The sequence below is a fragment of the Manis javanica genome, chromosome 4, assembly GCF_040802235.1.
Source record: "Manis javanica isolate MJ-LG chromosome 4, MJ_LKY, whole genome shotgun sequence".
Lineage (NCBI taxonomy): Eukaryota > Metazoa > Chordata > Mammalia > Pholidota > Manidae > Manis > Manis javanica.
The window spans coordinates 167,702,694-167,729,267 of record NC_133159.1 but is presented as its reverse complement, the minus strand read 5'-3'; the positions used below and the strand labels follow the sequence as shown (position 1 = coordinate 167,729,267).

The following is a 26,574-nucleotide window of genomic DNA, read 5'->3' as shown; positions in this document are numbered from 1 at the left end:
AAATAAGGCAAGTTATTATTGCAATAAATTAGGAATCAGGTGAAGAAGATGTCAAGATTAATGTTCATGGATTAATATAACTGAATCATCAATAAATCCTTTGCCAGAGTTTAAATTTCCACAATGCAACCTTTAATTCGCTGGCTTCTAAGCTCTTTCTTACTATCTGCAAAGTCCTCCTCATAGAACACAGCCGATACTGTTGAGCCCCTGGCAACAGCCTTCAGAAATGGCTGTTCTATATTTAACTGGTTTGACCTATATGTAAGTGTTCATCTCTATCAGCCTGGACTGTCCACAATCACAAAGGTGATGCAGTTTTTTATTCTGTAATGCACATGTACCTTCCATGGGGTTATTAGCTGAGTATACCGAGCCATTTCCAGAAGAAAGGATTGAGGAACGTGTAATTGAAAGGGCTATCATTACTATCTACCTAGAAATTCTTTGCCAACTCAGTGTTATCATTAATAGTGTCATAGTTAATCTGTCTGCAAGTTTCAAAATAGCACCAAAGATACCTATGCAGCCAGCCATGTGTTAGCTATCAAAATAGATTTTATGTTTTTTTACAGGGCATTTTAACTATACCTAGTGTTTAATCCTCAGTATCCCATCAGGGCCCATTAGACACAAATTTCAGTTTTTAAGTTTCTTTATTGAGCAATTTTAACCATTTATAAAGATTGATATTTTATGACTTTTTTCTTAGAAGTCTTCCATAGAACAAAAAGGTGTATTTCAGAAAAATAGAATTAAACTAATTCTATCTTGCAATTATCATATGAGGTCCACTGGATACTTTTACAAATCTAAGAAATATTATGCTAATTCAACATTCTAGAAATTATGTCATCATTACTCATCAATTACTCCCAACTATACTAAAAAAAAGTAAAATAATTAGAATATGGAAGAGTGATGAACTTGGTTAGAAGAATGATGCAACAGTGAAATAAATGTCACTCTGACTTCATCCTGCAGTTTTCTTACTGCATTGCCTGAAGTATTATAATATACTTCAAGAAGGTGTAAGAAGAAATCTGGAGACACCACCCACTATCTCTGCTGCCTGATTTTGCCTTTAAGTGAACACACTTGAGAATTCCGATTTTTTTGTTCTGTGGCCATAATGATAAAGAAAAGAAAATTGACAGAGGAAGATATTTCACAACTATTGGACGAATCTGAAGATGAATGCAAAGAGTAATGAAGATGGTGAAATTGATCATTTGTAAGTAAAATCTCATACTCTGTACCGGCAGGTGATGGTATCCTACATAAATTTTCTCAAACTCAACAATAAATGAATAATATATTTCTAAAGACAAAAAAAATGTGGCATTTTCATCCAGTACTTATTCAACAAAAAGTCTTTATTGTGCATATTTTGTGATGAGAAACCAGGCCATCTCATTTTTCTAAAAGAACACTTGATAGTGTCCTCTCATCTTTTATTTCATCTGTGCATCAAAATTTCCTTGATATGGTTTCTAAGCAGACAGATGCTGAAGGGCAGGTATTATAGAGAGATAACCAGAAGAAATGGATGACATAGACATTTAAAAAATGAACTGACCATTCTTAAAGGAGTATACAAATCTATAAATGGAAATGTTTTGCAAATATGGAGCATTCGATGGTGATCCTCGCTGCAACAAAATGGAGCCAAATGTTTTACAAAAAATTCTTCAAGTATTGTGTCTTTAAAATTTTAAGTATAATTTCCATTTTATTTTATTTTTTCCAGAGAACAAGTTTTCTTCAGTCCTTAAGGACTTAGCTCCTTACATGGGTTTTGGTGGACATCATGGGGCAGCACCCACAGGTCTAAATTAGGGCGGGGAGTGCTCAGTCCTTCTGGGCCTCATTAGAACGATTCCTGACTACCTTGCTGAGAATGGCACAATTCACACAGTAATGTATTTTCACATACAGCTTTAGAAGTACCTAAGAGTTGAAGACACTCGCTTCAGAAATATTCCTGATGACGGCAGTCTCTACTGTGTTTCCAATGACAAACTTTGTAATGGCCTCATCCTTGGGCACAAATCAGGCACAATTAGTGCAATAAATAGTCTGCATGTGGCTGTAGCCCTTTTTGGCATGACCATTGTTCCTTCTTTTCTTGGTCATCTGGGGAGGGGGTGCCTGAGAGCTACATATTGTGTCTTAATGATGCAAGCACAAGAAGAAGAACCAGAAGAAATGATAAGCTAGACTATATTAGAGATGTATTCTAAATTTAGAATAAGTACGTGCAAGTTAGTGTATGATAACTCATAAACAGTTATATTTAGAGGCTCTTAGTATATATACATATATGTCTTAAAAATCAAGAAAATGTGGAATTGAAATTTGGTTTGCTATATTTGAGTTCTCATTAAATATTTTAATAGTCTTTCACTTTCCTTTATTATCATGTTTGTAAGTGATTTCTAAATAACTTAAAAATAAATTTTAAAAGTTCTTTCAACCTAGGTAGTAAATGGTGATAACTATTTTTCTTGGTATACTAGTGTTAAACAGGTATTTAAAGCAAAAAACATTGTAATATTAGGGATGAACTGCAAACCTGAATGGGTTCTGGGACTGTCTGAAGAATTGAGACTAGTTATTGGATTTGCACCAATCTGCTTCTGCCTGGTAGAACAAATGTAGCTGAGATAGCCAGAGATTTGAACATGAACAAGAATTTAATGGGATGTAGGAAAGCAGAGGAGAAAATAACCTTATGTAAAACTGAAAAAATTAAGCACTCAACAAGCAGACTCAAAGCATTAAAAGTATTGTTATAAAGACAATGATTAAAATTTATTTTTACCTTCAACAAAAATATAAAAAAGTAGGAAATGACAGCATAGATTAAATTCAGTAATGCTTACTAGATTGAAAAATATATATTACATGTTATTATGTTTCTGAGTGTTATGTTGATCCATGTAAATCTATTATTCATTTTAATGTTTGATATTCCATTTCCTACTGAGGAAGAATCAAGATGTTCCTACTATTTCCCCCATTATGAATCGTGCAGCAATCAACATACTAATACATGTCATTTGTGCACAAGTGCAAGAGGATTTCTCTAGGGCAGTTGCCTTGAGGTAGAACTCATGAGTCATGGAGTTTGTGTATCTTCATTTTTATAAGATGTTGTCAAATTAATCTGCAAGATACTACTGACTTGGCATAATCTTCTAGATACTATGAATAGTAATGTATATAAAGCCCTCTTTCTCCACAACCTCACAAACTTTTTGTGGTTACTCTTTAAATTCTGCCAGGTTGTTTATAAAATAACGTCTTTTTTATTATGTGTTTTCCTGATTCACTTGCTTATCTTCAGTTATATTTTCAGTATTCTCACATGAGAACATGTTACATCTTACCATTTATTAGTTCTTAAAAGTTTCAAAATGTTTATAATTTTCTCCTTTAATTTTCCTGTTAGCTTTAATTCTAGGTATCTTATCATTCTGACTGCTGTTGTACATGAAAATTTTTTTTAAGGTACATTTTCAGTATCTTCACATTTTGAGTCTTGTTATTCCTTTCTTGCCTTCTAAAGAAGGTAATCTTTTTTTCTCTAGCTTCTTTTAAGGTTTTCTCTTTGTTTTTTGTTTTCAGCAATTTGACAATGATTGTATAGGTGTAGACTTCTTTGGTGTTTCTTTTGCTTGAGGTTCGTATCACTTTTGGAATCTATGGACTGATGTACTTCATCAGTTTTAGAAAGTTCTAAACCATGTTCTCTTCAAATACTGCTTTGCCCCATTCTCTTTCTCCCGATTTTCTAGAACTTCAAGTATATGCACTAGACCTTCTCACAGTATTTTCTTTTGGCATTCCTTTCATCCTTGTTTCTATTTTTGTCTTTCAGTTCACTAATTCTCTCTTCAGATGTGCCTAATGTGCTCTTTAAACCCACAAACCACTTGAGTTTATTTCAGTTACTGAATTTCTCATTCCCAAAATTTCTATTTGTTATTTTCTTTACAGTTTACACTGCTCTGCCAAAATTCTTGGTCTTGTGTTTCTCTTTGAACATGATAAATGTAGATATTTTTAAAGTCTATATCTGAGAATTCCAATGTCTTCAGGTCCAATTTCTATCATCTTTTATTTCTCTTTCTTCATGTTGTTTATGTCTTTTGTGGTTGCTTTTGGTTATAAGTCAGGCATTGCATTTGAAAACTATAGAAATAATCTGTGGACTTACATATTACCTTCCTCCAGGAAGGATCTATAATTTTGCCAGATGCCTTGGAGCACTGGCAATTTAGGAACCCTCAATCTGATTTTAGAGAATGACATGATTCAAAGCTAATTTGTAGCTTCTGTGAGACCATGTCTATTTCTGGTTAACCCTTGCTTCTATGGTGTAGCTTTCAGGGTTCCAATTCACAATAAAGCATATTCATCAGATATCCCCCTTTGTAGGCCATGGGCTTTAATCTCTGCTTCCCTTACTTTTACTAGCCTGTCAAAAGGGCTACTTAACTGTGAGTGACTCTTCCAGCAATGGCTAACCTCTCTAGACAAACAATGACCCCATACACCAGGACCTTTTCTCTGGGTGTCCATTTTCCCCCTAGATTTAATAAGCTCTTTGATGCCTTTAAGCAAAAAATTTTTAAATATTTTGTTGAGCTTTTCTGGTAGTCTTCAGTGGCAGCCATGATTCAAATTACCTTATGTGCCACTACCAGAACCAGAAGTTCCCAATTTTATCTACATTTTCACCAATTCCACTGCTCTTGGATACAAGATACAAGAACTGTTTCTGGGTTCAACTTCCTTCAGTCTCAAGTACATCCTACTTCATATTCTTTTAGCAAGCTTCTGTGAAGAGTTAGTTCTACTAGTCTTTGCCTAATAAAATATCTTTTTTCACTTTTATTTCTGAATAAGAATTCAGCTGGGTATAAAAAATTTAAGTTGACAGTTTCACTTAGCTCTGTGAAGCTTAGTCTACTGTTTTCTGGTCTCTATTGCTGTTGTTGAAAAGTTTGCTGTCAACATAATGGATATTGATTACCATCATCATTTTTTTGTTGATATTAAGGTGTTTCTCTTCTCTCTCGGCATTCTCTAGTTTCATACAATGGGTCTAGAAATAACTTAATTTTTATTAATCCTATTTGGGCTTATGGTGCTACCTGAATCTGAATATTTATGTTTTTGATATTCTAGAAAATTCTTTGCCATTCTACCTTTTAATATTGCCTCTATACTATTCTCCTATTTGGACTTCTCATTTTAACTCTAAGCTTCTCAACTTCTCTTTTCTTTTTCCATCTCCTCTCTCTCTCTCTCTCTCTCTCTCTTTATGCTATATTCTGGGTGGCTCTTTAGATCTATTCTCCCATTTATCACTTCTCTATAGCTGAACTTATTAGCTTATGTTTAACCTGGCTGCTGAGTTTCAAATTTTGATGATGATATTTTCCATTTTTTGAAGCTACTTTAGCTTTTCCTGTGAGAATCTCTTGTGGCCTGCATTGTTGAAGCATTCCTTGGGATATATGCTTATATCTAACAAGCTTATGGTATTGTCAGCTTAGGATTCACCTTTAATTTCTCAGCTTGGGGCTCCAGACCATATAGGTATGCGTGTATTTCTTTTTTTTCAAACCCTAAGCAAGAGTTAAGGATCCATGGTTTAGAATTTAATGGGAAATTCCACAGCTCTCACTCCAGAACCTAGGCAGATAGTTAAATGTTTTTGTTATTTCTCTGTGCTGGTAGCCAGATATTTTCTATCTGATTCTTTTCATTGAGGACACAATCCTTCTGAAGTTTCCAGTTCCTGGTCCACACAGTAAGTGGGTTCAAGGGCTTGTTTTCTGTTCCATAGAGGCTGCTAAAACCCAAAGTCATACATTATCAAAATCGAAAGCTGTAGCTCATATCTTTACCACTCTAATTTTATAGTTTTCTTTTCATTTCTGGAGATTTCTTTTTCTTTCCTGAGAGTGAAATTATGCATTTAAAATGATTTTAACTTTGTGTTACCCAGTATTTAGAGGTGTTTGAGGGAGGAAGGTTTTCAGGTGACCTAGTCTACTGTATTGCCAGAATCAGAAATCCATGGCATTGTTTTTAAACTTTCTGTCAATAAAATGAATATGTTTATACTAGTGTGTTAGTCAGGGTTTTCCAGAGAAATAGAACAAATAGGATGGATCTATAGATATCTACATCTATATATAACTATATCTCTATAGATATCTATGTATCTGTAGGTCCATCCTATTGTGCAAGATATACATAGATACATAAAAACATGTATACATAAGTACAGATATATATATCTAGATCTATATTTTTATCTATCTATCTATTGAGAGATTACTTATAAGGAATTGGCTAACAGAGTTATGGGGGCTGACAAGTCCCAAGATCTGCAGTTGGCAAGCTGGAGACACAGGAGACCCAATGTTGTAGTTCCAGCTCACAGGTCTGCAAACTTGAGATGTTTCAGTTTGAGTCTGAAGGCAGGACAATCTGATGTCCTAGTATAAGGCAGTCAGGCAGTAGGAAATTCCCTCATACTCAAGGGAGGGTTAGCCTTTCTATTCTAACAGGCCTTCAACTAATTGGATAGGGCACACCCACATTCAGGAGGGCAACTGCTTTATTAAGTCTACTAATTCAAATGGTAATCTCATCCAGAAATATCCCCAGAAATACTCCTAGAATAATAACCAAATGTCAGGGTACCCTGAGGCCCAATCAAATTGACACATAATATTAACTATTACAATTAGAAAACTGGTTTGATTTTTAACTTATTTTCTTTTTTTAAGACTCAAACCAAGCTTTCCTTTGAGACCTAACAACTCATACCTGTCACTCTACAAATGAGTTGACTCAGTAGTAAGCAAGTTAGTTTTCTGCACATGGACCTCACATATATATATAATTCTACAAGTCCCTTTATGGATTTAATTTCCCCCTTTTCCAAAGGATAAGTGACTTCAAATCTCTAGATGTAATGTGGAATAAAAGTGTTACCTGAAAATACATTCATGATCTGTTTTTGCAAAGCCTTTGGTTTATACAATCATCTTTCTTAGTATCATGAACATGTGGGTAATGACATCTACTTACATCATGCAAATCCCCCATAATACCTGGTTCAGTGATATAACTTGTACTAAATACATTTCACTTGCTAGTTTTTCTAAGTATAGATCATAGTAACAAGTTTTCCACCATAACTCCTGAGTTTCATTTATCATATAAGTGATAACAAACTTTTACTAAATTATATTAACATTACCCTCCTTTGCTCCTCTTCAGCATCAGCAAAGAGTTTACGAATGTTAGCCTCTGATTCTCCCACATATTTGTTAAGGATTTCTGGTCCATTGACCACTTTGGGCTCTCTTGCATTTAACATCTTGCCAATCTGTCGAGCCAAGAGAGTCTTACCACAACCCGGGGGCCCATATAACAGGATGCCTTTAACATGTTTGCAACCTAAAAAGAAAAAGAAAACAGTCTTACATCAACTAACTAAAATCTAATCAAGATATCTAAAAGAAAGTTTTCCTTCTTTTTCATATGCATATTAGGAAAAATACAGTCATGCCATTAACATATATTAATGCCCAGGTGCCATGAACAGAACAAGAATGAACAACTGAAGCTCTTTTTTCAGTAGAAAATCTAGAAACACTTCCTATACCAGCACCAATATTTGAGGGGGAAAGCTGCCAATTAAAGGTCTTTGGAAAAGTATACTTAACTATCATTTAGAACAAATATTTTTAACTCTGAATATTTCTCTTTGACTTATATATGTAATTAGGAACTATTACTTATTTTTCATTACCCTTTATATTGAAGGCAGGGAAAAAAAGAGATCTGTTTCTAGGCAAATTTAACTCAACACAAATCTATTATGATACAGTAGGCTATGGAAACTGTATCTTAGTCATAGAAATTACAGGTTTACCTGTCAATACAAGCCCTTAAAGAAAGGGCAAACATGTCTGAGTTGGACTGGTGTAGAGCAATCCATAGGATCCAGATGGATGTTACAGACTTTGTGGATAAACGTGAATGTCCTACTTCATGTGACTAATATAAGGCACATGATTTCTCAGAGCCACCCCAATGAAGATGAAGTTTCAAAAGAATAGTGTTCAATTCTTTTCTAGGGAAGCATTGCTAAATGCTTTGAAGGTATGATCAACAAGTGCAAAATAACAAGACTGATGACTTAGACTCCCCAGTACTTCTTTGGCCAACTTTACAGGAGCATTTACTCCATTTCTTAAGATACAGATGACCCGTGGTTTCTGTTTACTCATTCTAGGAATTCTCACTTGTCTAGCAGCTTCCATTTAAGATGCATCGCCCTTTTCCTAGGAGTTTTTTCTTTATACTATACCAAAAGAGCACTCTATGAAATGATGAGTTATTAAATAAAGTTAAAGCTACAGTTGAAAAAGAAAATCTCTGGAAATGTAATATAAATAGTTTCTACGGAAAACAGCTTTTCCTCATTTAGAAAAAAGGCTTTCAAAAATTGTATCTTTAAGAAAAAATTATGACAAAACATTTAATAACCCATATAAAAGGAATCACAAGATATAACCAACTCTACTATATATTTTAGATTCTGAGAAGGAAGACCCTTTGGGTCTTCCCAGTATGGTCACTGCTTCTGTCTTTATGTAAAAAAAAAAACACTCCCTTTTAAATCCTTCAAAGAAATGAGAGCTGTGTTTATGATGAAGTTTGTAGGGACAAGGGGAACTTAGGGGAAACTCTTTTAGGATCTTAAGCCCTTCTCATCACAGAGTAAATTCCTGTCCTAAAAACGATGACCCAATAAAACGTCTTTGCCCTTGACCCACCCCTGGAGCATGAGTGTTAGGGAAGCCACTGGGAAACAGCTGATGAAAACCTTGGACCCTGGCTCCTAGTCTTCCCCATTAATTCAACTGCTACAATCATGATTTGCAACTACTCATATAAACCACAGCAGAGGCAGGTGGTGCTGATGGTGAAACAGGCATAAATTGAGTAGAGCCTGAAAGGAGAACATGAAGATTTGCTAAGTACCTACAAAATACCTAAGTACCTAAACCTCATCTCCAGTTTCTTAACTTTGTCCAAGTTATCAACTTCCTCCTGACTGTACTTCCTTCCATATTGAGCCATACTTTCTTTCAAGGATTATCAACTCTTTGGTCTTCTTATTCTTCTGTAATACCCATCCCACAAGCCCTGAACGCAGTATGGCTTTACTGCATACAGTTTACCTACACACTGGCTCCAGAGCCCAGCCAGGGGAAATTACTTCACTATGCTGACTGATAGCCTCATAATTTCATGCTATTCAATTTCAGTTCTACTCTTACTGCTTTCTCAATACTGCATTGCCATCCTTTACGTTTTTTTTGGTTAGTTAATTTCCTACTCTCCTTAGTAATTATCCAGATCTTTATCAGTCTTCTCAAGTGCTACGCCATGCCATTAAGTCTTCCAGACAATCTAGACTCTACTTTGCATATTAAAAAAAAAAGATCATCAGGTATGAACTCCCTTCAGCTCCCTCCTTCTCTATCTAAAAATTTATCTACAGACACATCAATTCTCAATGGGTCTCAAAGGAGTTTCCTCTCTTTTCTACAAGGTTTAAATTACAATTATTTGTTTATATACCTTTATCTCTATTAGACTGTGAAGCTATTCAACAGCATGTACTCATCAATCCAGGATCACAAACACTTAGAATAATGCCTAGCACATAATATGTACTCAATAAATGGCTGAATAAGTAAATTGTTGGTTTTTTTCCTATAAAAACTCAAAGACAATAAGGGAGAGAAGACTGCTTTAAAAAATTATTTGAAGCTCTTAGTTTATGGAACAGTGCTTACCTTCATTGCTAAACTAATTTACATACCTAAAACACATTTGCAATGACTGGGACTTTGCAAATTTAGCATAACAAACTACATAATATATAAATAGAGGTCTTAACTTATGATGGGGTTACATCCTGATAAACCCATTATAAGTTGAAAATATCACTAAATCAACAATGCATTTAATACAACTAGCTGTGGAACCATAATTGTTTAGCCTGGCCTACATAAACATGCTCAGAACACTTACATTAGCCAACATTTGGGCAAAATCATCTAACACAAAGTCTATTTTATAATAAAGTATCTCATGGAATTTACTGAATACTATACTGGAAGTGCAAAACAGAATGGTTGTATGGGTACAGAATGGCTGTAAGTGTGTCAGTTGTTTATCCTTGTGATTGCGTGGCTGACAGGCAGCTGTGCTCACTGCTGTTGCAGCGTTTAGTAAGGTATATTGCTAGCCTGGGAAAAAGATAAAAATTCAAAATTCAAAGTATGGCTTCTAATGAATATATATTGCTTTCACACCATCGTAAAGTCAAAAAATTGTAAGTTGAACCATCATAAGCCAGGGGACTGTGTGCACTAGAAACTTTAACTTTGTTTTTGTATGTGTAAAATGTTTGATTTAATGTGTTTTGAAGTAAACTGATTCAGATCTTATAAAACAATTCACAAAATATTACCATCAAGTTTGAGTGAAAGAAATGCATACTTGTGGAACTTACAGATATTAGATATTACAGATCTATGTAATGACAGAATTTATTTAGTGTTAAGATCAACAGGAATGTCATAGAAGCTCTAGTATGTATTAGAATATAATTCTTTTAGGATCTCAAGAAAGCCCATCAAAAATATACATTGAAATGTGAAGGTTTTCAAAATTCACTTCCACAAAGGAAGCAGTTACTTGAACAAGCAGTGGAAATGGGACTTTGTTATTACTACTGTTATTAGAGTCTATTCTGACTTATTAAATAAGCATTGGTCTCTAATTTTAAATGAGTCATAAAAACTCTTCATAAATAATTCCATTCAATAAAAGTGTATTAAGCTCCTGTTTGGACTAAGCAAGAAACTAGGTGTTATAAAGATACAAACATGAAAAAGGCAGTCCCTACCTCCAGGGCATTTCTGCTTTAGTAGGAAAGACAGAAATGAAAATAGGTTATCTATAATAAAATAGGACATTATCAGAGACATGTATGAAATGTTTTCGGAACCTAGCCAAGAAAGACTGATTCTGCCAGGGTGATGGCAGAACATTAGAGATGGACACAAGGAAAGAGGTAACATTCAGTCTGGACCTGAAGGACTGTGGAAGGTTCACGGTTGGGCAAGGGAGAGGAAATGGCACCCTAAAGAGAGAGAATAGCATGATCAAAGGCATAGAGGTATGGATGTAGAAGCTGTCCTCTCAAAACAGCCAGTAGGAACCTGTTGTGGCTAGAGCCTTGGAGGTGAAGAGAAGGGAGTGCCTGAAGACGATGCTGACAGGTTCCCAACTATGGAAGGCCTTGACATCATGCCCAGGAGTTTTTAATTTGTTTTGTAAAAACCCTAAAGTTTTTAATCAGGGAAGGTTACACAATGAGATATGTGTTTAAAAACTACCTGGTGCTAGAGAGTGAAGGAAGGACTAGAGAACGAAGACCAGAGAGTGAAAATCTAGTTGGAGGAATGTTCTTAACCTTTAACTAGGGACACTGCCTTACTGATGGCTCTGGATACTTGCCAAATAAGCTTTCGTATCAAAGTTCTTTGGAAGCACATGAACAAATGACTTCAGAAGCCTAGGAGGACACCACCCTACTGATGTCCCAGCTTTCTCCTGAGCTTTTCCAGGACATTAAGGCCTAACTCTGATGTTGGGGAGCCTGTGATCTCTGGCTGCTGGACTGTCTGACTGCCAAGCTGTAATGATGGTTGTTACTTTTTCTTTCTTTACGTCTTACATGCCCCCTCATTATTCAGAGATCAGTGTCCTGGGTTAGGGAACTAAATAGCAAAGGGCAGGTATGGAAGAAGAAGAAATCAGTGGAACAGACTTAATTTGTCATATTCTCTCATTCTACCTCTTTCTTTCTTTCCCATGGGATAGTCTCAATGAACCTCCCCAGAAAAATGCACATGTACAAAACATTTGCATGCAATTTTGAGGGAATTCTTAGATCCTTTCAGGTCCATTCACAGACTCCAAATTAGAAACCACTGAATGTACTACTGAACTAATCCACACAAGAGACCAGAAACAGAAAGAGGCAACAGTCATAAGAAACAGTAATAGGAAAAGACAGTAGATACAGGAGCTTTTCATCAGAGCTTAAAGATCAAATGAAAATAAAAGAGAGAAGGAGTCATGGATGACCTTAAGGTATCTAGCCTGAGCACATGACTAAAATGATGATAACCTCAGAAGATAACCAAGAAGTCAGTAAGAGGAGAATAAAAGAAATCATAACTTTGTTTTGGCTATAAAGCATTTGAGATTCAGGCATTAACATCCATTAAAAAATACAGTTTGACAGACCAAAATCTCACAAACCCCAGAAAAAGGGCCAAATAAAACTGAACTCACCAATCTTTCTGAAAGGGAGTTTAAAATAAAAATCATAAACATGTTCATGGAGATACAGAAAAATATTCAAGAACTCAGAGAAGAATTTAAGATGGAGATTCAATCATTAAGAAATTCCATACCTGAAATGAAACATACAATGGAGGGATTTAAAAACAGAGTAGATGTAGAAGAGATGCTAAATGGAACAGAAAATAGAGAAGTGGAATACAAAGAAGCTGAGGCACAGAGAGAAAAAAGAATCTCTAAGAACGAAAGAATATTGAGAGAACTGTGTGACCAATCCAAATGGAACAATATCTGCATTATAGGGGTACCAGAAGAAGAAGAGAAAGAAAAAGGGATAGAAAATGTTATTGAGGAGGTAATTGCTGAACTTCTCCAGTCTGGGGAAGGAGATAGTCTCTCAGGCCACGGAGGTGCATAGATGTCCCAACACAAGGAAACCAAGGAAGACAACATCAAGACATACAATAATTAAAATGGCAAAGATCAAGGATAAAGACAGACTTTTAAAAGCAGCTAGAGAGAGAAAAAAGATCACATACAAAGGAAAACCCATCAGGTTATCATCAGATTTCCCAAAAGAAACCTTACAGGCCAGAAGGGAGTGGAATGATACATCTAATGCAATGAAAGAGAAGGGCCTCAAACCAATAATACTCCACCCAGCAAGGTTATCATTTAAATTTGAAGGAGAGATTAAATAGTTTTCAGATAAGCAAAAACTGAGAGAATTTACCTCCCCCAAACCACATGTACAGTGCATTTTGGAGGGACTGCTATAGATGGAAGTATTCCTAAGGCTAAATAGATGTCACCAGGGGAAAGAAAACCATTGCAAAGTAGAACAATTAATTACTAAGAAGATGCAAAATCAAATCAACAAATCCCAAAGTCAATCAAGGGATAGACAAAGAGTACAGAATATAATACTTAATATATAAAGAATGGAGGAGGAAGAAAAAGGAGGAAAAAAAAAAAGAACCTTTAGATTGTGTTTGTAATGGCATATGAAGTGAGTTAAATTAGACTGTTAGATAGTAAGGGAATTACCCTTGCACCTTTGGTAACCACGAATCTAAAGCCTGCAATGGCAATAAGTACATACCTATCGATAATCACCCTAAATGTAAATGGTCTGAATACACCAATCAAAAGACATAGAGTTACTGAATGGATAAAAAAACAAGACCCATCTATATGCTGCCTACAAGAGACTTACTTCAAACCCAAAGACATACATAGACTGAAAGTAAAGGGATGGAAAAAGATATTTCATGCAAATAGGGGAAAAAAGCAGGTGTTGCAGTACTTGTATGAGACAACTTAGACTTCAAAATAAAGAAAGTAACAAGAGACAAAGAAGGACATTACATAATGATAAAGGGATCAGTCCAACAAGAGAATATAACTATTATAAATATCTATGCACCCAACACAGGATCACCTACATATGTGAAACAAATACTAACAGAATTAAAGGGGGAAATAGAATGTAATGCATTCATTTTAGGAGACTTCAACACACCACTCATTCTAAAGGACAGATCAACCAGACAGAAAATAAGTAAGGAGACAGAGGCACTGAGCAACATATTAGAACAGATGGACCTAACAGACATCTACAGAACACTCCATCCAAAAGCAACAGGATACACATTCTTCTCAAGTGCACATGGAACATTTTCAAGAATAGATCATATGCTAGGCCACAAAAAGAGCCTCAGTAAATTCAAAAGATTGAAATTGTACCAACCAGCTTCTCAGATCACAAAGGTATGAAACCAGAAATAAAGTACATAGAGAATACAAAAAAGCCCACAAACACATGGAGGCTTAATAACATGCTCCTAAATAATCAATGGATCAATGATCAAATAAAAACAGAGATCAAGCAATATATGGAAACAAATCACAACAATAATTCAACATTGCAAACATCTGTGGGATGCAGTGAAGGCCATGCTAAGAGGGAAGTATATTGTAATACAGGCCTACCTCAGGAAAGAACAATCCCAAATGAACAGTCTAAACTCACAATTAATGAAACCAGAAAAGGAAGAACAATTGAGGCCCAAAGTCAGTAGAAGGAGAGACATAAAAAAGATTAGAGCAGAAATAAATAAAATCGAGAATAAAACAATAGAAAGAATCAATGAAAGCAAGAGCTGGCTGTTTGAGAAAATAAACAAAATAGATAAACCCCTAGCCAGACTTATCAAGAAGAAAAGAGAGACTACACACATAAACAGAATCAGAAATGAGAAAGGAAACATCCCTACAGACACCACATAAATACAAAGAATTATGAAAGAATACTATGAAAAACTATATGGTAACAAACTGGATAGCCTAAAAGAAATGGACAGCTTCCTAGAAAAATACAACCTTCCAAGGCTGACCCAGGAAGAAACAGAAAATCTGAATAGACCAATTACCAGCAAGGTAATTGAACTGGTAATCAAAAAACTACCCAAGAACAAAATCCCTGTACCAGATGGTTTCACTGCTGAATTTTATCAAACATTTAGTGAAGACCTAATACCCACCTGCCTTGAAGTTTTCCAAAAATTAGAAGAGGGAATACTCCCAAACTTATTCTATGAGGCCAACATCACTCTAATATCAAAACCAGGCAAAGACACCACAATAAAGGAAAACTACAGACCAATATTCCTAATGAACATAGATGCAGAAATACTCAACAAAATATTAGCAAACCAAATTCAAAAATATATCAAGAGGATCATACACCATGATCAAGTGGGATTCATCCCAGGAATGCAAGGATGGTACAATATTTGAATATCCATCAACATCACCCACATCAACAAAAAGGACAAAAACCATATGATCATCTCCATAGATGCTGAAAAAGCATTTGACAAAACTCAACATCCATTCATGATAAAAACTCTCAACAAAATGGGTATAGAGGGCAAGTACCTCAACACAATAAAGGCCATATATGACAAACCCACAGCCAACATCACACTTAACAGAGAGAAGCTGAAAGCTCTTCCTTTAAGATTGGGAACAAGACAAGGATGCCCACTCTCCCCACTGTTATTCAACATAGTTCTGGAGGTCCTAGCCACGGCAATCAGACAAAACAAAGAAATAAAAGGCATCCAGATTGGTAAGGAAGAAGTCAAACTGTCACTGCAGATGACATGATATTGTATATAAAAAACCCTAAAGAATCCACTCCAAGACTACTAGATCAAGTATTTGAATTCACCAAAGTTGCAGGACACAAAATTAATACAAAGTGATGTTGCATTCCTATATACTCACGATGAACTAGCAGAAAGAGAAATAAATTCCATTCACAATTGCATCAAAAAGAATAAAATACCTAGGAATAAACCTAACCAAGGAAGTGAAAGACCTATACTCTGAAAACTATCAGACACTCATGAGGGAAAATAAAGAAGAAACGAATAAATGGAAACACACCCTGTGCTCATGGATAGGAAGAATTAATGTTATCAAAATGGCCATCCTGCCTAAAGCAGTCTACAGATTCTATGCAATCCCTATCAAAATACAAAGAGCATTCTTCAATGAACTAGAGCAAAGAGTTCTAAAATTCATATGGAACCACAAAAGACCCCGAATAGCCAAAGCAATCCTGAGAAGGAAAAACAAAGCAGGGGGAATTACGCTCCCTGACTTCAAGCTCTTCTACAAAGCCACAGTAATCAAGACAATTTGGTACTGGCACAAGAACAGACCCATAGATCAATGGAACAGAATAGAAACCCCACATAGAAACCCACACATATATGGCCAATTATTATATGATAAAGGAGCCATGAATATACAATGGGGAAATGACAGCCTCTTCAACAGATGGTGTTGGCAAAACTGGTCAGCTACATATAAGAGAATGAAACTGGATTGTTGTCTAACCCCATACACAAAAGTAAACTCAAAATGGATCAAAGACCTGAATGTAAGTCATGAAACCATAAAACTCTTAGAAAAAAACATAGGCAAAAATCTCTTGGACATAAACATGAGCAGCTTCTTCATGAACATATCTCCCTGGACAAGGGAAACAAAAGCAAAAATGAACAAGTGGGACTATATCAAACTAAAAATCTTCTGTACAGCTGTAAAATTCTGTACAGCAAAGGACACCATCAGTAGAACAAAAAGGCATCCTACAGTATGGGAGAATAAATTCATAAATGACATATCCAATAAGGGGTTGACATCCAAATTATATAAAGAGCTCACACACCTCAACAAACAAAAAGCAAATAAGCCAATTAAAAAATGGGCAGAGGAGCTGAACAGACACTTCTCCAAAGAAGAAATTCAGATAGCCAACAGGCACATGAAAAGATGCTCCACATCGCTAATCATCAGAGAAATGCAACTTAAAACCACAATGAGATATCACCTCACACCAGTTAGGATGGCCAACATCCAAAAGACAAACAACAATAAATGTTGGGGAGAATGTGGAGAAAGGGGAATCCTCCTACACTGCTGGTGGGAATGTAAACTAGTTCAACCATTGTGGAAAGTAGTATGGAGCTTCCTCAAAAAACTCAAAATAGAAATACCATTTGACCCAGAAATTCCACTTCTAGGAATTTACCCTAAGAATGCAGGAGACCAGTTTGAAAAAGACATATGCACCCCTATGTTTATCGCAGCACTATTTACAATAGCCAAGAAATGGAAGCAACCTACATGTCCATCAGTAGATGAATGGATAAAGAAGATGTGGTACATATACACAATGGAATACTATTCAGCCATAAGAAGAAAACAAATCCTACCACTTGCAACAACATGGATGGAGCTAGAGGGTATTATGCTCAGTGAAATTAGCCAGGTGGAGAAAGACAAGTATCAAATGATTTCACTCATATGTGGAGTATAAGAACAAAGCAAAAACTGAAGGAACATAACAGCAGCAGAATCACAGAACCCAAGAATGGACAATTACCAAAGGGAAAGGGACTGGGGAGGATGGGTGGGAAGGGAGGAATAAGGGGGAAAAAGGGGGATCACAATTAGCACATATAATGTAGCCAGCGAGGGATACGGGGAAGGCAGTATAGCACAGAGAAGGCAGTAGTGATTCTATAGCATTTTACTGCGCTGACGGACAGTGACTGTAATGGGGTATGTGGAGGGGACTTGATAATAGGGGGAGTTGTTCATGTTATTGTACATTAAAGATAGCAAAATAAAAATAAATTAATTAATTAAAAAATACAGTTTGAAAGCTCAGAAAAGATTTGTACTACTGGTTCAATATTTATGCCTCTTCTGGGCACATGAAAGGACATACAAACTGTTAAACAGAGGAATGTGACAATAGGGACAAATGATGCAGATACAGAGGATGAGGCCTGCGAAGAGCACAGGCAGTTTAAAAATCAGAAGTTCATGTTGATCTGGGCTCTAGAGTCTTAGAACACAGTCAGATCATTTCGGGGTGAGGTAGGAGAGGGAAGCTAAGCAATATACGCAGTAACAGACTGAAGCCACACTTTCAGGAACTGTGGCAACACAGCGGAGGGATTTAGGTAGATGGTTTGCAAGGAAACCTCTTCTTCTGAAACTAGTTTAAATAAAGCTGCTGTTCTTCCTGCTGGGTTCTGTTTAGTATGGGAAGTAGGAACAAGGTCATATGCACTGAGGGATGAGAGAATGGTAGTGAGAAATGATGCAAAGGTTTGGAAAGCTCGTGGAGCAATGGGAAAAAGTGGGAGAATGTGCCTGAGCAGACAGATACCATTAGACAAATGAACTCAGCACATGAAATTCAGGTCACCGAGGGACTCTCCTCTTTGTTCTAATTATATAAACAACTTACTGTGTTAGGTAAGGTGTAGGTTTTTATTTAAATCTATGAATATAAATGTCATGAAAGCTGGCAAAAGAATCCTGACTTTAGTTCAAATCACTCTTTTTTTCAATGCTGAATCTTAAAGTTTAGCAAAATGAGGTGAATAGCAGTATTAATTTAATTCGAAGTCAACATATTTATAGCTCAATTCAATTATCTGATTTTCCCATCCAAAGTGTGAGGTTGAAACTACCATATGGCTTGTTCTTTACGTTTTTCCTCCAGTTTCCAAAAAGTTTCCACAAAGGCTCTAATGTTCATTCCTAAGTCATTCCCATCATTTCCCCATCCTCTATAACCTAGATTGTGAGCTAACAGTGTAACTAAATGTAGTTCCAAAGGATTTCTTCTCTTATTTCCTGTGTTCAATTACTTAGCTACTTATTTTACTAACTTCTATTAAGTATCTTCTTAAAAATACCTAATATTTATTTGGATAGGCACAAACAAATCAACGACTCTTGGTTATAGAAACATAAAGGAAGGTAGTAGTGAAAAGTATAATCCCAAATGGCCAAAAATAGATTTATATATGGTTTTGGAATTTAAGTTGCTAATTATATTTGAGTACAGGAGTAAATGAAGTTCTGGGATATTTTAGTCTTTCACTCACTCAACAAATGCTATATTTGGTGGTGGGAAGATGAGGCAGTTCTCATGGATGGAGCTGGAAGACATTATCCTTAGTGAAATAAGCCAGGCGGAGAAAGACAAGTGCCAAATGATTTCCCTCATTTGTGGAGTAAAACAACAAAGCAAAACTGAAGGAACAAAATGGCAGCTGACTCAGAGACTCCAAGAATGAACTAGTGGTTACCAAAGGGGAGGGTGTGGAGGGCGGGTGGGGAGGGAGGGAGAAGGGGATTGAGGGGTATTATGTTTAGTACACAGGGTGTGGGGGATCACGAAGAGAACAGTGTAGCACAGAGAAAGCAAAGAGTGAATCTGTGGCATCTTGCTGCACTGCTGGACAGTGACTGCATTGGGTATGGGTGGGGACTTGATAATATGGGTGAATGTAGTAACCACATTGTTTTTTCATGTGAAACCTTCATAAGAGTGTATATCAATAATACCTTAATAAAAAATTTTAAAAAAAAGATGAGGCAGTTCTCTTCTGATCACTTCTATTTTCTCAGTGAAATAAAGATTCCAGGTCATCAGCTGCTGGTAAGGACAGATGAGAAGAGTAGTATTTGAGGATGATGGAGAAGAACTAGTCTTCTGAGAGGGCAGGAGAGTAAAATGACAATACAGAACGAATACCAGGAAATACTGAGGGCCCACTGAGATTAGGATCTTAAATTTAAAGTCAGATCAGAACACCATGGTTTTATGTTTATCTTAAGCCATATTTAACAGTCTGGGTACTGATACAGAGAAGGCAGGTAGTGGAGAAATACTTGGGGCTTTGACACACAGAAGATGAGGAGCACGGCCATTACGAGTATAAGCAAGGAGGATAAACATGAGAGACCTCGGAATGTAAGCTGGGTAGAGGGAAGAGAGGACAAAAAGGTTGGGAAGTGACAGAGTAAATTAACTGGAGGATCCCCATGGGATCAAATGTGCCAGTGTTATGGTGGGGGGAATGCTAGCAATAAGCATGAAACAAATGGGGGGTGGCTAGAAAGCAGGCTGCTTAAAACTGAGATCCCTGAAGAGGTGGTTACTGGTAATAGCACAACCTTGGGTAAGACTGAAGAGTGGGTGGCTGAGAGGTGGTGAAAGAAAATTCAACAGAAATGAGGCAGTCAAAGAACTGTGAAAAAAATCTTGACTACTGGACAAATCACCAACAAGGATGCTAAAGTCACCAAGAACACACAGACAAACAAAATATACAGCGAAGACTGCACTTGAGAAGAACAAGTAAGGCAGACAGCTCCTCCACCTGGCTCCCTGTCCTCTCCTCTCTAGCAGGGCTACCCTTGCTCTCATTTTGTTGTCCAAATGTTACCAACAGCGAAAAGTGTTGATATTTATTAGCATATCATTACCAATGGCAGGACTAACATAAAATGCTAAAGAAATAAATATAGCATATGATGATGCACTGTTTACTGAGGATTTAAGTGAACAAGACACTGGAACCTCACTGTAAGACTATACTCTGTAAAGGATTCAGTCTAAGACTTGTTTGTATCTTATTCTAGACTCATTGTCATAAAGCATTTTTAATGATTTCCTAGAATATAAACCACAAAGCTGCATGTTAATTATGTTTCACAATATATGTATGTCTAAAGGATGAAAGTATGGTTTGTGGTCAGGTGCCAGACAGGTGAAGACTGATTGGATTAAACGAATCAGGAAATAAATTGGGTGAAAAATCTCTAGAGAACATTAAAAATATAAGAGTCCCATTTTTCTGACCAGTGGTTCCCAGACTTAGATTTTACAAGCGAGGAGAAGATTTTTTTTTTAAAGTGGGGGCAGTGCTGTCATTCGTTGCTTAGTTTTTATTTTACAAGATAAAAATTTCACAAACAAATAAATCAAACCTGACATCTTCTGTTACCATTTCATACAAAAATATATTTCAATATCAAAAGGTAGGATGGACATAATCTCAGAATCAAGGCCAGTCTTTTTGTATTAAACAAACTTTTATATACACTGTGAAAAGTAGGAGCTCTGCTATCAGTTTTCCTGGTTTCAAATTCTGGTTCTTCCACTTACTAGCTAGAAATAAGCAACCACCTCAGGAGGTTATAAAGAAAAATAAATACAGTGCACAAAAAGTATTTAGCATACTTCCAGGCATGTGGTAAGAGCTCATACCTATTGGTTATTAATCAACATTAGCTTAATTTTTATCACCTTTCTATAGGTGAATGATGAAGTAGACAAGACTCCCAACTGTTACGTGAGAATTACATCATTGTTAGGTAACTGTAAAATTGGAAAATAAAATGACTGTTTTTCTTATAAAATTCTTTCTGATACTGACTACTGTGGCCATCCAGCCCCTTAACACACACTTTATGGAACATTATTCCCACTTGACCATTGCAAGTTACAGTACACATTGCACTGATGAACCTAAAGCTCTAAAGCAGTAAATGAGTTGGACCACAGCAGTTTCACAAAGTTTCACAAAGATGTTACTAGTGTTTCAGGAAGGCAGGAAGCTTTAGCCTCTCTCTTCCAGGTGGATTACTATCAGAGTCAATCCTGTCTGCTTTACTTACGCCTCAGGTAGAGTCAATTCATATCTGTTTCTCAAGATTTCCAAGCTTATTTAGGGTCAATATGTAGCTCACCCATAAAAACCAACCTACCATGATTTTCAGTTCCACATGTTTACATCCTTCTACCATCTTCCCCCCCCTTGTTCTATCATAAGAAGTATGTTTTTTTTTTAAAGTTCCCATAATCTCCCCATTTAACTACTCTCATAGTCCCCGACAGATACTAGAAGCTGTTACTTGCCTTTCTTAGGGAGTACCCCCTCTGCTCTGATGGCACTCACCTGGGATGACTTGGTTGTATTGGGAGGAATTGAGGCTTTTTCTAGGTATTTCACCCACAAAAGGATGTTTGTTAGATTACCACATCCCATTGTTGCCTCTCAGTCTGAGACAGATTAGTATATACGCCTTCTCACTGTACTTCTAGCTACCATTTTTTTTCAGTTGAATTAACAATTCTCCAACAATGTAAAAAATCTGGAATGCTGCTTGAGCCCAGATATTGATATTAAGTGATTATAATCATAGAGATTTTGGTGGGGAGAACTTTAAGAGACTTTAGGGTATGTGCTACAGATAACTTGAAATGACTTCTGATTTAAAAGTCTGAATAGAATAGGACCTTATCCACTATAACAAAGCTTATCTAACCCTCTAATGAAAATGATATATCAGATGAAAATGATACAAAAATATATCTAATATATTAGTTGTAAATCTCTTCTCCTGAGAAAGCTCAATGCAAAACACATAGCCTTACTTCTGCAATCAGCAGTAATGTTTACTGTTTACAATCTTTTAAAACATTATCAAAAAAAGTGATGAGTTTGTATTTGCTAAGCTCTTCTATTATAAAAAGCAGTGAATTTTCTTTGTTTTCTTGAGATGAAACCAGAGGCAAACTGCACTGAGGAAAAACTGTCGGTCAACTTTTAGGTATCCAAAGGAGGAAAAATCATAGAAACACTAATTTCACACAAGAGTGAACAGAATGATAATAAATTAGAAGTGACCTGTGTCAAATTAGCATCAGGGTAAGGAGTGTTTACTTCATTTTGCGGGTAATATGATTTATGAATAGAAGTGTGAAGTGGGTTTTGAACAATAACTGATGTGTAAAGAAGAAGCCCAAGTAGCTTCTAGTTCAAATGCAGACAGACTTGCCGTGTTTGCCAAAGAGGGAGGCTATCAACAGACTAGTGGCAAGTCAGGACATAGTTATAAGTCTTGCAAGCTTCTCTCTGCAGATGTGCAAACCAGATTTGAATGCTTATTTTTAAATGGCGCATGCACCTGGAAATACAATCACAAATTAATATTAGTATTTGATCTTTTGTTTTAAAGTTTGCATAATTCCAACTTCTAGACTAATGGGTATTTTCTTAGTTCCATTCAACTTACCAATTTAGTAGTACAATCTGATTATTTACTCTAACAGTTTTGATTTTCCAGTTACGCAATGAGGACTTGGATCATAACTGCCAACTTACACTATCAGAGGGTCTCTTGTTTGTTTGTTTGCTTCTAAGACTGTCAATCAGTATCTAAAACAGGTTATCAGCTATATTTGCTTTGCTGTGCACTTATCAAAACTTCAAGAAAAAGAAATATTTAAGACTAAAAACAGCTCCTGACCCCATCTGAGCAGTCAGGGCTTTGATTATCCATTTTCTGGGTATCATTATGTCTAGTAGAGACTTGCGGTTACCCACCAATTTTAAAATACCAAGAGCACTTCAAGTTCTGTTACGATAAAGTGAAAAAGGCCTTTGCCCTGAGCATCAAGCAGCTGTGTGATGTCTACCACCTGACTGGTCTATATCCAAATTAGTCAACTGAGGTTTAATATAGATCCTCTCATTAGATAGCCTAGACCTAAGAGGGGGTATGTGTAGCAACTCTCCCAACTAATCTCTGCTGACACCCCCACCCTCTTACATTCCCTTTCAGGGTGTGGCCTGGTATTTCATGAATTCTTGATGACAAAGATCATGCTTCTACCATAGCAGGTCCTGCCTTGCTGCCACCTGGCAGCATGTATCCTTACTGGTTTCAGAATTTTACAGCTTTTCTTTTCCTTTTTTCTTTTTCCTCTGTCCCTTAGCTTTAAACTCATTTTCCTTGTCTTCTATAAAGATTCTGCTTCAGACTAGCAAACATCTTGTTTTCTCTAGCACACAACAACTTCTTCCTTTTCCTCTAAATTCTACTTACTCTATCAGTTCATGTTCTCTTCTTCAGGTATCACACTTTAATTAATGCCTAACTGATCACATCTGTTCCTACCATTAAGCTCTGATCTTATCTTTGGGTTCTATTCTTCAATATTTACAGTAGCAGTTGTCAAAATTTAATGTGCACCAACATCCAATGGAGTTTGTGAAAATGCAGATTTCCAGGCAGCTATCACTCCTGGAAATTCAAATTTGCTAAGTGTGGAGTGGAGCTGAGGAAACTGAATATTTTACAAGCTCCCCTAGGTGATTCTAATGTAGGCCAAAGGACACTGAGAACCATCATTCATAGTTACAACTGACACTATATTAAGCTGCCTTCTAAGAGTCCTAGGTTTTTATTTTATTTAGTACATATGTTCTATCGCCTTAATTAAGTTATAAGCTGATAAGGATACATTTTTTTATTCCTTGACAAGTTGTGGCTACAGAACAGTAAAGAGCTATTCTAACAAGATAAAAGTTATTGAGAATAAATCCAAGATTTCTGTACTTGAGTACAGCTGGGGGAGGTATGGTTTTGTGAGAGATGACTTGGGGGTTTTACTCAACAGTAAATTCAGTATGAGTCAAGATAGAATGTGGATGTTAAAAATGTTAATACAATTTCAGCCTGCATTAAAAGAACACTGGTACTTTGACTAAAGATGGGTAGTTTTGGTCTGTTTTAAAACAGAGACCACACTTGTTGCACTCCATTGATTTCTCAGTTTCACAACTTAAGGCGAATATAAACAAAAGTTAAAGTTCAGAAAAAAGTAAGTAGGACGGTAAAGGGACAAAAATCAAGCTATTAAAAGGACTGGCTGGAGGAACCAACCAAACTGGGAGATTTAGCTTAGAGGAAAGATAAATTTGGAAGGAGTTTAGGTCTGGACAGAGTAGCTTTCTTCACCAACTTAAAGCGTTTTTCTAAGGAAGTAGGATTATCTTTGTTCCACATAGTCTTGGGGGAGAACTAGAAATATAACACCTCACCTTAGCATAAGGAAGACTAAAATTAAACCTATGGTTGTCTAAAACATGGAATGCAGCATTCAGAGAATATAAGTTTTGCATCACAGGAGGAAGTTAAGCTTAGCCTAATGAAATTGGCAGAAGTTATTCACCAGAAATGGAGAGAAAATTCAAACAAAGGAGAAGTGTGTGAACTAAATGACTTTTAAGATTTCTTGCAATGCTGAGATTCTACAACTCCTTTGATATTCTCTGATGGAACCAGTCAGTTTTGCAAATAGAGTGAAATAAATACACCAGAATTGGAAGGAAGGAGACTGAAGGCTAGGAAGCTAATAAGAAGGCTATTGCTATAGTTCAAGTATAATTTACTGGAGCTACGAAAAAGAGAAAAGGAATGACCCAAAAAACAAGACAGATAAAAAAAATTAGTAGTATTCAATGTAAGGACTTGTTCACCATGTAAGAACTTGTTTGTTATGCTTCAGAAGATTGGAGACTGTTGAGAATTAGGCTTGGGGTTGATTAATGATTGTGCATTGAGTCCCCTATACAGAATTTTATTGTTGTTAACAACCATTTGATCAATAAATATGAGAGATGCCCTCTCCAAAAAAAAAATCAGTAGTATTCAATAATGGATTTTAAAGATGCATGCATACATAAATATAGCCAACTGATTTCTCACAAAGAAGCAAAGCAATACAATGGAGCCAAGATAGTCTTTTCAATAAATGGTGCTGGAACAAGTGGACAACACTTACAAAACAAAGTAACCTAGACATGGACCTTACACCCTTCACAAAAACTAATGCAAAATCACAGACCTAGAAGTAAAACAAAAAACCATAAAAATCCTAGAAGATAACATGAGAAAAAACCTAGTTGACCATGGGTATGGCAATGGCTTTTAAAATATAACACCATAGTCATGATCTATGAAAGAAATAATTGATAAATTGATTTCATTAAAACTAAAAACTGCTTTGTGAAAATCAATGTCAAGAGAACGAGAATACAAGCCACAAACCGGGGGAAAATATTTGCAAGATACATCTGATAAAGCACTGTTATCCAAAATGTATAAAGAACTCTTAAAACTCAACAGTAAGAAAACAAACAACACAATTTAAAAATGGGCCAAAGACAATAACAGACATTTCACCAAATAAGATACACAGATGGCAAATAAGCACATGAAAAGATGCTCTACATCACGTGTCATCAGGGAAAAGCAAATTAAAATGAGATACCAGTATACACACCTGTAAGAATGGCCAAAATCCAGAAGATGGACAACACCAAATGTGTGCGGACATGGAGGACAGGAACTCTCATTCATTGTTGGTAGGAATGCAAAATGGTACAGCCACTTAGGAAAACAGTTTGGTAGCTTCTTATAAAACTAAACATACTGTTTCCATATGGTCCAATAATCATGCTCCTTGGTATTCACCCAAAGGAGTTTAAAACTTATGTCCACACTAAAACCGGCACACAGATGTTTATAAGAACTTTATCATAATTATTCATAATTGTCAAAACTTGGGAGCAACCAAGATGTCCTTTAGTAGGTGAGTGTATAAATAAACTGTGGTACATCCAGATAATGAAATATTATTCAGCACTTAAAAGAAAGGCACTATCAAGCCATGAGAAGACATGGAAGAACCTTAAAAGCATATTACTAAGTGAAAGAAGCCAGTCTGAAAAGGCTACATATTGTATGATTCCAACTACATGATTTTCTGAAAAAGGTTAAACTGTGGGTTCAGTAAAAAGATTAGTAGTTTCCAGGTTTGGGGGCACAGAGGATTTTTAGGGCAGTGAAATA

The 26,574-nt window shown here is 36.1% G+C and overlaps 1 protein-coding gene and 1 pseudogene across 4 annotated transcripts in view; both read right to left on the bottom strand.

Moving 5' to 3' along the window:
* Window positions 1-26,574, bottom strand: part of NSF (N-ethylmaleimide sensitive factor, vesicle fusing ATPase) — a 152,609-nt gene that overhangs the window by 54,861 nt on the left and 71,174 nt on the right. For all 4 annotated transcript variants that reach the window (XM_036997147.2, XM_036997145.2, XM_017647523.3 and 1 more), the window contains one exon: window positions 7,289-7,488. In XM_036997147.2, coding sequence (XP_036853042.1) covers window positions 7,289-7,488 — 200 coding nt within the window. The remainder of the gene's footprint in view (window positions 1-7,288; window positions 7,489-26,574) is intronic.
* On the bottom strand, window positions 1,788-7,282 carry LOC108388979 (small ribosomal subunit protein eS26 pseudogene; annotated as a pseudogene).